Raw genomic sequence first — 12,251 nt, 5'->3', positions numbered from 1 at the left:
GGTAAAAAACCCTTTGTCTTGGTCAAATGACGTAGTTTTGATTATGGGTTTTGATTTAATTAATAATTGAAGTCCTTTTAATGTCTTGACCTTGCCGGAAAGGTTTCATGGTTAATGCTGATGGATCACTTTGTAGTAGACAGCTTCTGGTTCTCCTACATCCTCCCAAGACATTTACGCTTAATGTGTGTGGCTTAAAAAAAAGCAAAGGCAGTTATCTTCTAATATAGTTTTCCCGGCTGAGAATATATCTGCTGAACAAAACTCTGCGTCGGCGACAGGAAGGGCATCCAGCCAGTAAATATTCAGCCCCATTCAGTTGCCCTGACTCCACTCCTCAAGGGATTATGAGGTTGAGAGGATGATAGTTTTCCCGATCTGCAAAAAGCAAATTTATCAGAAAATGTGACAATTGTGGGGAATGAATTGAGACTTTGTAAAGGAAGCATCTCAAGAAGATACCGTACTTTTCAGCGTATAAGACGCTCCAAAGTATAAGATGCACCTAGCTTCTGGGGAGGAAAACAAGAAAAAAAATCTGCCTCTTTCTCCCAGCAATTTGCCTCCTGGCAGCAAGCAGCAAACAGCCTGTTTCAGTTTCAGTTTAATCTGATTAGCACAAGAAAAAAAACTGCTTTGTCTCAGAGCCATTTGCCTCCTTGCAGCAAACAGCCTGTTTCTGTTTCAATTTAGCCTAATTAGCATAAGGGGGAAAAATCTGCCTCTGCCTCCCAGCAATTTGCCTCCTTGCAGCAAACAGTGTGTTTCAGTTTCAATTTCAGCACAGCCTGATTAGCACAAGCAGCTCATTGTTGGTTGGATCCGCCTCCTGATGATCAGCTGTTTCAGGCTACAGGGATTGCCATAGCCTATTGCTGCCTCTGTGCACCCCATTTTCAGCCTCTGCGTGCCCCATTTTCCACCCATTCTGGACAGCGGGGATCGGAATGGGCAGAAAATGGGATGCGCAGAGGCCGAAAACAGGATGCGCAGGGGCAGCAATAGGCAATGGCAATCCCTTCAGCCTAAAACAGCTGATGGTCAGGAGGCCGATCCAACCGACAATCAGCTGCTTGTTCTAATCAGGCTGTGCTGAAGCTGAAACTGAAACAGGCTGTTTGCTGCAAGAAGGCAAATTGCTGGGAGGCAGAGGCCAAAGGGTGGCGGCTGGCGGGTGAGCAGGACGACATTTGGTGTATAAGACACACCCAAATTTTCAATATCTTTGGCGGGGGGGGAGTACATCTTATACTCCGAAAAATATGGTAATTGAAGATAACTGTGGGCAGGTCCAGCAGATAATTGAAGGAAGGAGGCTAATGCAGAATGTGGGGGGGGTTATTTTGGAATTGTGCAGAGTTTTATCCCGAGTGGCATCTGTGATATTGGGAGAGTTATTTTGTGGGTCAGTTGTGTGAGGAAATGTCTAGCCAGGATCCTGGTTCTCCGTCCTTAGGAAAGCTGGAAATATTTCAATAGGATTTTACTCCTTGGGTGGAAAAAATGGAATGTGAGCCTCCCATCAGCTACAAGGCAGGAAGCTGCAGAGCTCGGGATGAATTAAATAAACGGCCTAGATATTAATATATAAAACACTTATTTTGTGAACTAATGTATTTTAAAATGTAACTTGTAATTATGTGTGTGTGTCTGTGTGTATAGTAAGTGTATGTGTATATATCTATATGTTTATCAATCTATATCTATCTATAGCTGTCTTATCTCTTCTATCTATCATACATCTATCTATGTCTGTCTGTCTATCATCTATCTATCTATCTATCTATCTATCTATCTATCTATCTATCTATCTATCTATCTATCATCTATCTGTCCCTATCTAATCTATCTATCTCTTATCTATCTATTTAATCTATCTTACTATCTATCTATCTATCTATCTATCTATCTATCTATCTATCATCTATCTATCTATCTATCTATCTATCTATCTATCTATCTAATCTTTCTATCTATCTATCAATCTATCTATCTATCCCTATCTTATCTGTCATCTATCTAATCTTTCTATCTATCTGTCTATCTATCTATTTAATCTATCTTACTATCTATCATCTGTCTGTCTATCTGTCTGTCTATCTATCTATCTATCTATCTATCTATCTATCTATCTATCTATCATCTATCTACCTACCTACCTACCTACCTACCTACCTACCTACCTATCTATCTATCTATCTATCTATCTATCTATCTATCTATCTATCTATCTATCTATCTATCTATCTATCATCTATCTCTATCCATCATCTGTCTATATCTATCTATCATCTATCTATCTCTATCTTATCTATCTGTATATCTATCTATCTATCTATCTATCTATCTATCTATCTATCTATCTATCATCTATCTCTATCTCTATCTAATCTATCTATATCTATCTATCTCTATCCATCATCTGTCTATATCTATCTATCATCTATCTATATCTAATCTATCTATCTATCTATCTATCTATCTATCTATCTATCTATCTATCTATCTATCTATCTTTATCCATCATCTGTCTATATCGATCTATCTATCTTATCTATCTATCATCTATCTCTATCTACTCTATCATCTATCTATCTAATCTATCTTATCATTGTCTCTATCTACCCACATACCCACCCACCCACCCATATATCTATATATCTACCGTATATATCTATATATTTATATATCGATCGTATTATCTGTTTATCCATCATCTATCTATCTATCTATCTATCTATCTATCTATCTATCTATCTATCTATCTATCTATCATCTATCTCTAATCTATTTTACCATCTATCATCTCTATGTACCTACATACCCACCCACCCACCCATCCATCCATCTATCCATCCATCTATATATCAATCTTATTATCTGTTTATCCATCATACATACATACATACATACACATATAAATGTTGTCCTCGATTTACAACGGTTCATTTAGTGCCCCTTCAGAGCTAAACAGCAATGAAAAAAGTGGTTTATGACCGTTTTTCACATGACAGTTGAGCATCCCCATGGTCATGTGATCAAATTTCAGCCGCTTGGCAACTGACTCAGAATCACGACGGTTGCAGCGTCCCGGGGTCCCTGTGATCCTCTTTTGCGACCTTTTCTACAAGCCCAAGTCAAATGGGGAAGCCGGATTCAACAACGCTAACAACGATGCGACTCACTTAACAACCGCAGCGATAACAACTGTGGCGAGGAAAAACTCACTTAACAGCCGAGATTTTAGGCTCAATTGTGGTTGTAAGTCGAGGACCATCCATGATATAATAACTCCTTGAATTTTTTTGCATTTCATCAAATGAGCCCCAAATTCCCCCCCCTTAAGGCCATCAATCTTTGCATATCTTTACTGGTGCTACCCATATATTTCATGCCATATGCTCAATAAATGAATCTGGGTTAGCAACCAATCATCCGCAAAGGGTCAGCTAAAACTCCCTAATGGAGAAAAAGAAGTAGTTCTCCAGATCTTGGCCTTCAGCCGTGGAGCGAAATTCTTCACTTCCATCTTTTGTCCTTTCCTTCGGGTGCCGTTTGTCTCGTTCTCTCTGAGCTCTCTGTGTTTTAATTGGTGCTTCTTTCTTCTTTTCTTCTCCAGGGATTTCGCCTATGTAGCCAGAGACAAAGAGACACGGATTTTGAAATGCCACGTGTTTCGATGTGACACCCCCGCGAAAGCCATTGCAACCAGCCTCCACGAAATCTGTTCGAAGGCGAGTCTCCGTTGCTTTAATCGGTGGGATTTGTGTTCTGACCCGGGCTTCCCAAAATCACGAAGCAGACTCCTTGCCTCTTTTTATGAAGCTACCGTATTTTTCGGAGTATAAGACGCACCTCCCCACCCCCACCCCCCCACAAAAAAGAGGATGAAAATTTGGGTGTGTCTTATACACCGAATGTAGCCCGACCCCCCACCAGAGGCCAAAAACGGGAGGCATGGAGTCAGCGATGGTCTGTGGTGATCCCTGCAGCCTGGAACAGCTGATTGGGGGTATTCGGACAGTGTGATCCACCCGCCAATCAGCTGTTCTGAATCAGGCTGCAGTAAGTGCTGAAGCTGACCTGGCTGGTCAGAGTTTGCAGCAGCAATCACATTCAGAAAGCACACACAAGTAACTGATTCAGCAGGATTCAAAATAATAATAATAATAATATACAATACATTACCAAAAGCAGGTTTTCCAAGGTAGCAGTAAATGCAAGCAAAACACAAGCAGTTTCACTTGTTGCTCACACAGTAATTTTCAGCATCCAAATAGCCCCCATTGGCTGAGTTAGTTGCTCTGCCTATTCATTGGCTACCTTGTTCCCATGTGTCAGCTGAATACCATGGATGCTGGTAGGCAGAGGCAGAATTTCTTTTCTTCTTATTTTCCTCCCCCAAAACTTATACTCCAGAGCGTCTTATACTTCAAAAAATACGGTAATGTGAATTCCTCTCCTTCACATCCAGCAAAGTCCCGGCAAACAGTCTTTCAAGGGTGAATTTACAACCACAGACCTTATCAGCCTTGGAGAGCTGCCAGCCCGATATCTTCCCAGCGCAATGCTGCACAAGAAAATACTTGACAAGGAGTCTCTGAGAGTCGCGAACACATCTTCGCACTAATTAAGCGAACTAATTGTCTCCTACAAACTCCCCTCCCCTTTTACTCCTCTTTATTCCCTCTGGAAGGGGCCATTCATCGTCCACCTGTGGCCTTACTCCCAAGTCGACCCTTATTCCTTAGCTGTTCTCTTCGTCTGGCAGCTCTGTGCATGCGCACCATGGGAACAGGCTCCAGCTGTTCTTCTGCCCCACTGATCTCCGACTCCAAAAGGTAGCTGATAACTGTCAGAGGGCTCTGGCCCCCTCTCTGCCTCTGACACAGAGCCCTCATCAGAGCCTTCCCCAGACTCCAGGACTGGCCCATCTTCCTCCCCAACCTCCTCACTGTCTGAATCTACCAACAGCTGTGCTGGCGGACGACAATACTTTGAACATCTGTCGTTCTTCCAAGCTTCCTGCCAGCTTTTTATGTAGGTAGCCCCCTCCCGACTTGCAACAGTTCATTTAGTGACTGTTCAAAGTTACAACGGCACTGTAAAAAGTGGCTGATGACTGTTTTTCACACTTATGACCATTGCAGCCATTGCCGGGACTGCCAGCATTCCTAATAAAGGAATCTTTAGGATTTGTCGTGTTTGGGGAGCTGGGTTAGAACATGATGTTTCTCCCCATGGCCTGGAGCGGTTCGTCTTGTCTGTATCCCACTGAGATAAGCTTCATAAAACCCACGCCTGCTTCTTCCCACAAACTCCTTCCCACAAAAAGATTAATATCCTGAACCATTAATTACTCGACCTGCACGAAATGCGAGTGAGATTTTTCTCCTCAGCAGTTCGGCACTTGTTCCTTCCTCCACTGGATTTCTCCTACGTAAAGAATCCCTCAAATTGAATTCCAATTTTCCGGGGTCTAAAGCAGTGGTGACATCTAAGTTTTTTGCCCAGCGGTTTTGTGGGAGTGGCTTGGTGGTGGTGGTGGGTTGTCATGTGACTGGGTGGGCGTGGCCAACTTATTTTTCACTTTTTAAAGCATTTATTTCCTGCCAGTTCGGGCGAACTGGCAGGAAAAAATGCTTTAAAAAGGGGGAGGGGAAGGCACGCGATCATCGGGAGCTTTTCCCCCCTCCATACTTTTTAAAGCATTTGTTTCCTGCCAGTTCGCAGAACCAACCACAATTGTCCCCACCGGTTCAGCCGAACCGGGCCGAACCGGGAGGATATCACCCCCTGGTCTAAAGGCTGATCTTCGAAAACAAAGCTGGTGATAACGAATAAAATTCCCGCCCGAAAAGGAAAATAAATTGCATTCACCTCCTTTTCTGCAGATTATGGCTGAACGGAAGAATGCCAAAGCTGTGGCTTGCAATCCATTGCAGGAACGGTCAAACGTCGCTCTGGAGGTCCCTTTGCAAGGTAAAACCTGTGACAGCGCGTAGGCTGATTGTCGTGAGGGAGGATCTCTTCTTTTTAGAGTCACGCTAGACCAGTTGCACCCAATAGACAGGTAACTAGTCCTCGACTTACGACCAAAATTGAGCCCCGGATTCCCGTCATTTGAGTGAGATTGAGTTTTGCCCCATTGTACTGCTTTTCTTGCCGCAGTGGTTAGGTGAATCACCGCAGTCGATAAGTTAGGAACACGGCTGTTAAAGTGAATCTGGCTGCCCATTGACGTGGCTTGTCGGAAGTAAGGGGACCCATCAGAAGTCATATATCTGAACCCATTGCCAAGCTTCTGAATTTGGGCCACCTGATCATGAGGATGTTGTAACTATGAAAAATGGTCTCATAAGTCTTATTTTTGGTGCTGTTGTAACTTTGAACGGTCACTAAATGAACTGTTGTAAGTCGAGGACTGCCTGTATCCGTCTTTAATCGAGTCAAAGACTAGACCATTGTCTGGAAAGGAAAGTTAGATGTTGGCAACGGAGGAGCACTCTCCATCCCAAGCATTCACCCGATGCTGCCACAATCATGGCTTTCAGATACTTAGCTTTTTTGAAGACACTGTAGGAGAAGGAATGTAATGGTGGGGTGGCCTAGTGGTGAAGACGCTCGCCTCCCACTCAGAAGGTCGAGATTTCAATCCTAGGTAGCGACAGCTGTTTCGCTCAGCTCCACCCAGGGGTGGGTTCTGGCTTCTTCTACTGCCGCTTTGCTCAGGAACACGCTTTGGCCACGCACACGCTACATGTACATGCGCAGTAGGTTAAAAAAAATGCCTACGGCGCCACTAATAGAACCGGTTCGGGGGCGTGGCCAGCCAAATTTCTACCTACTCGGCCGAAACGGTCCGAACTGGTAGGAACCCACCTCTGGCTCCACCCGTTCGCCCAGAGTCTACCCTAAATTAAGGGATCACAGCATCATAAAAAGGATTCTTTTTATTGCAGGAGGAGGAATGGCAGAACCTGGGGGAGAGGAGTGAAAAGAGGAATCAGCCTAAATCCCTACATAGCCACAAGTAAACTAACTGCAACCTCCCTTAAATTCAGTTGACCCTTGTCTTAACTCTAACCAGGTGCTGACCATTAGTTTAGAACAGGGATCATTAACCTGCGGCTCTGGAGCCGCATGTGGCTCTTTCATCCCTGTACTGCAGCTCCCTGTCGCTGGTCGGCTCCATAATTGATAGCGCTTTCGGTTAGGACAGGTAGAGGAAAAAGGATGCCGCGCTAGGAGGAGACTCTATGGTGGGGGAACCGGACTTCCGGTCAGCTCCAGAATTGAACGGGGGTTTCCGGTTAGGACCTTTGTGGCTCCTTTGAGTGTTTAAGGTTTCCGATCCCTGGTTTAGAAGATTCCTGTGCATAGGCTTTTAGCAATAAATCAGTTTAATGGGACCTTGACGTGTGGCTATTTTTGCACCTGTTAGTCACAGCTGTATTCTAACTAATTCATCATTTGCAACCTTCCTTGTGCTAGCCAGAAATTTGTGGCTGTTGATTTATGCTTAGGTAAGCGTCTTCTTTGACCCTGCCTCATAACTGTCACAAGAAGAGAAGATTTATTTTACGCCATGAAGATTTATAGCACTCCATTCCTTAATTCCCCAGACATCAATTGGGATCCTTTTTTCCCCTTAGAACAGGGGGTTTATTGGAACCGATGATATTATCGGCTACCTGATCATTCACTCTGGCTCCTGGCATTAAAATGAAGGAGAGGAGGCCTGATGTGAATGGGATAAGATGAAATCGATGTTTTGCTTCCCTGCAGTAGATTTTCCAACACCAAAGACTGAGTTGGTCCAGAAATTCCACGTGCAATACCTGGGCATGCTACCTGTAACTAGGCCAGTGGGTACGTAAGCGTATTTTTTTCATAAATGTGTTCTTTATGATTCTTCTTCTTCTTCTTCTTCTCCTCCTCCTCCTCCTCCTTCTTCTTCTTCTTCTTCTTCTTCTTCTTCTTCTTCTTCTTCTTCTTCTTCTTCTTCTTCTTCTTCTTCTTCTTCTTCTTCTTCTTCTTCTCCTCCTCCTCCTCCTTCTCCTCCTCCTCCTCCTCCTCCTCCTCCTCCTCCATTCTTCTTCCTTCCTTCCTCCTCTTCATCCTCCTTTGCCACAACCATTGTGGTGTTATGGTTAGAATTCAGTATTGCAGGTTAACTCTGCTGATTGCCAGCAGTTCGATCCTTACCAGCTCAAAGATTGACTCAGCCTTCCATCCTTCCGAGGTGGGCAGACTGTTGGGGGCAAGAGGCTGAATCAGTAAACTGCTTAACGGGGCTGTAAAGCACTGTGAAGCGGTATATAAGTCTAAGGGCTATTGCTATTCTCCTCTTCCTCCTGTCCCTGCCTCCTCCCCTCCTTCTCTTCCTCTTCCTCCTGTCCCCTCCTTCTCTTCTTCCTCCTCCTCCTTCTCTTCCTCCTCCTCCACTCCTCCTCTTCTTCCTCCTCCTCCTTTTTCTCCTCCACTCCTCCTCTTCTTCCTCCTTCTCTTCCTCCTCCTCCACTCCTCCTCTTCTTCCTCCTCCTCCTTTTTCTCCTCCTCCTCCTCCCTTCCCCCCTCTCTCCCCTCCTCCTTTATTGTTTCAGGTGTCTTTGTGATTGTTGAGGTCATTTGTATTTGGTCCAAAGTATTGTATTTACTCGCCATCCTGTCTCAATCTTTCATTTTCTGTGAACTTCCTGAAACAACTAATATTTTTAGTAATAATTAGCGTGGCTCAAGGGAATGACAGGTGTATCGCAAATGATTTAATAAGTATTTCTAGAATTTGGGAGTTGCAGGAAATTTGGAAGAAGACCATCAGGGTTTATCTGTCAAGGCGAGAAGAATAGCCAAGTTTTCAAGAGTGCTATATTCAGGTCTTATCTAATTTGATTGTCACGAAGCTGGGGAAGATAAAACCTAAGATCACACATTAATCCCCTAAGCATTCTTAATTAGATACTAATCATGGAGTCCTTGATGATCTCTGAGCTTGGTTATTTTCTTACAGACATTTCATGTGTCAGGCCTGCAGCCATCTTTTCTTTTGGATCTTTGGCCTGCCAACTTCCTATTATTCTGCTATGCATTTTCTATTGTGGGAAGATGGGATTGTATGGAGTTAGATGATATGTAGCCATAACAATATTCTTTCTAGAAAGCCAAGGTCATCCGTTGTCTTTGCACCTCTGCACCTGACCGGAACTTGATGAGTGGAAGCTGCCAGCATGGCAGTGGGAGATTGGACCATGGGATGGACTTGTGGGTGGGGGGGGCAAGATCTTGAACTTTCAACTGGGTGGGGAAAACCGGGAAGCCTTCAGATTCGGGTTTTCCCAGATGTGCCAACATGGCTCTCTTCATCAATTGGAACTTTGAGCAGTCCTTTGCCTTGGACTCTGATTTAATTTTGGATGCTATTTGGAACCCTGACATCATGACCCAACTAGCAGGAGTGGGTTACTGGGGGTTCGCTCGGGTTCGGGTGATCCTCTAGTTCGGATTCTGCCAAGTTCAGCGATCCTCCAAATGCCACCTGTGGCTGGCCACACCCACCCCACCCTGCCCCTCCCACCCTACCATGCCCCTCCCAGGAGTTTCCATGCAAATCATGTTAGATAAGTTCTGGGCCTGCGCAGAAGCTCAGGAAGGGGGGAAACGGGCCTACCAGAGGTTCTGGAAATCCAGAAATAGGTCTGTTTCCAGCCTCTGAAGCCCGAGGAAAGCAGTTTTCACCCTCCCGGAGTCTCGAGGAAAGACTTCAGAGCCTGGGGAGGGCGAAAAAGCCCCCCCTGCATCCGAAATAAAATCAGAGTCGGAGGCAAAGGATTGCTCAAAGTTCCAATTTATTGAGAGCCATGTTGGTACATCTGGGAAAACCCGAATCTGAAAGCTTCCCGGTTTTCCCCACCCAGTTGAAACTTCAAGATCTTGCCCCCAGACCCACAAGTCCATTACATGGTCCAAACTTCCACAGCCAGGCTGACAGCTTCCACCCATCCAGTTCCAGCCAGGTGCAGAGACAAAGGATGACCTTGGCTTTCTAGAAAGAATTGTGTTATGGCTACATATCATCTAACTCCATACAATCCCCCCTCCCAGTTTCCCACGGAAAGTGTGGCAGGCCTGAAGTCCAAAAGAAAAGATGGCTTGCAGGCACGGCACTAAGGTTAAAGAAGTCTATCTAGGCCAGAGGAACAAGTTTTAAGCAAAGGAGAACCAAAATGTTGTGCGTCCCTCAAAAGTTCTAAGGTTGTGTGTCTGTTGTTTCTGTTCTTCTGAAGGTATGGACATGCTGAATGGGACTATAGAAAATCTGATGGAGTCCTCCAACAGAGAAGAATGGACGCCTGTCACCATGAATGTGGCTGATGCTACTGTGACTGTCATCAGCGATGGGGTACGGTTCCTTCAACTTGTCCTATTTTAATGCTAGGATTTGTAACTTGACCCAACAATTATTATTATTATTATTATTATTATTATTATTATTATTATTATTATTATTATTATTATTATTATTATTATTATTATTTTGCTATAGCGGCAAATATCTGTAGCTCGGGTGGAAGATGATGGTGGAGGTTTGTTCTCTGAGCTTTGTGGGTTGGTTTCCGAACATTTTGTTACCAAACTAGGTAATATCTTCAGCGGGGTTTAGGGGATGTCGTTGTCGGTGTTCCTCTGCTTATAAGGGCTTTGTGTGGTCAGTAGGTCTTGTGATGAGGTCACATCAGGTGAGGGTCTTGTGATAGATCTAGTAATGGGTCTTGTGATGGGTCAGATGTGGGTTGTGTCAAGTGAGGGTCTTGTGATGGGTCCAAATGCCCATGTCAAGTGAGTCTTGTGGGTCAGGTGTGGATCATGTCAAGTGAGTCTTGTGGGTCAGGTGTGGATCATGTCAAGTGAGATTCTTATGATAGGTCAGGTGTGCTCATGCCAAGTGATGGTCTTGTGGTAGGTCTTGTGATGGGTCAGGTGTGGATCATGTCAACTGAGCATCTTGTGATAGATCTAATAATGGGTCTTGTGGATTGTGGCAGGTGATGGTTTTGTGATGGGTCAGGTGTGGTCATGTCAAGTGGGGTTTTTGTGATGGATCTAGTAATGGGTCTTGTGATAGGTCAGATGTGGGTTGTGTCAAGTGAGGGTCTTGTGATGGGATGGGTCAGGTATGGTCATGTCACGTGAGTCTTATGGGTCAGGTGTGGTCATGTCAAGTGGGGGTCTTGTGATGGGTCAGGTGTGGTCATGTCAAGTGAGTCTTGTAGGTCAGATGTGGTCATGTAAGGTGGGGGTCTTGTGGTGGGTCAGATGTGGTCATGTCAAGTGAGATTCTTGTGATAGGTCAGGTGTGGTCATGTCAAGTGAGTCTTATGGGTCAGGTGTGGTCATGTCAAGTGGGGGTTTTGTGATGGATCTAGTAATGGGTCTTGTGATGGGTCAGATGTGGGTTGTGTCAACTGAGCATCTTGTGATAGATCTAATAATGGGTCTTGTGGGTTGTGGCAAGTGAGGGTCTTGTGATGGGTCAGGTGTGGTCATGTCACGTGAGTCTTATGGGTCAGGTTTGGTCATGTCAAGTGGGGGTCTTGTGATGGATCTAGTAATGGGTCTTGTGATGGGTCAGATGTGGGTTGTGGCAAGTGAGGGTCTTGTGATGGGTCAGGTGAGTCATGTCAAGTGAGGGTATTGTAAGTCAGGTGTGGTCATGTGAGATAGGGGTCTTGTGGGTTAGATGTCATGTCAAAGGAGGGTCTTGTGGATCAGGTGTGGGCATGTCAAGTGGGGGTCATGGTGAGTCAGATGTGGTCACATCAAGTGAGAGTCTTGTGGTGGGTCTTGTGATGGGAAGGTTACGTCAGGTAACATTACTGTCAGGTCAGGGTCTTGTGATGGGTCTTTTGATGGGTCGGGTGCAGTGAGAGTCTGGTGGTGGATCTGGTGATGGAGAGGCCACATCAGGTCAGGGTCATTGGGAGGTGAACTGCTGGAGGAGGGGGATTGCATGGGTTGGTTGAGGGTAGGTGCCATCTCTGGTTGGCTGTGTGGTTGATTTGGATTCTGAGGGTTCATAGGCTGGTTGAAGGTGAATGTGTCTGTTGATGTGTCAGGGTAATGATAATTTAATTGACCAGCTGCTATAAGGCTGTAAACCGAGATGATGACATGAGGATGAGTCAGAGGGTTACTGCCACTTTAAGAAGCTGTATATATAAGGGAGGCCATGTAAGGGCATCTCTCTCTCT

At 44.9% G+C, this 12,251-nt stretch overlaps 1 protein-coding gene across 8 annotated transcripts in view; it reads left to right on the top strand.

Moving 5' to 3' along the window:
• Positions 1-12,251, top strand: part of APBB2 (amyloid beta precursor protein binding family B member 2) — a 157,362-nt gene that overhangs the window by 127,265 nt on the left and 17,846 nt on the right. For 6 of the 8 annotated variants that reach the window (XM_081958958.1, XM_081958957.1, XM_081958961.1 and 3 more), the window contains 4 exons: positions 3,620-3,734; positions 5,895-5,982; positions 7,789-7,872; positions 10,287-10,402. In XM_081958958.1, coding sequence (XP_081815084.1) covers positions 3,620-3,734; positions 5,895-5,982; positions 7,789-7,872; positions 10,287-10,402 — 403 coding nt within the window. The remainder of the gene's footprint in view (positions 1-3,619; positions 3,735-5,894; positions 5,983-7,788; positions 7,873-10,286; positions 10,403-12,251) is intronic. The other 2 variants (XM_081958962.1, XM_081958959.1) reach the window with 1 other exon arrangement.

Source organism: Natrix helvetica (assembly GCF_964273705.1).
Source record: "Natrix helvetica genome assembly, chromosome: 7".
NCBI classification, from domain to species: domain Eukaryota; kingdom Metazoa; phylum Chordata; class Lepidosauria; order Squamata; family Natricidae; genus Natrix; species Natrix helvetica.
Note: the sequence above shows the minus strand (reverse complement) of the source record. Positions and strands in the feature narration are given on the sequence as shown.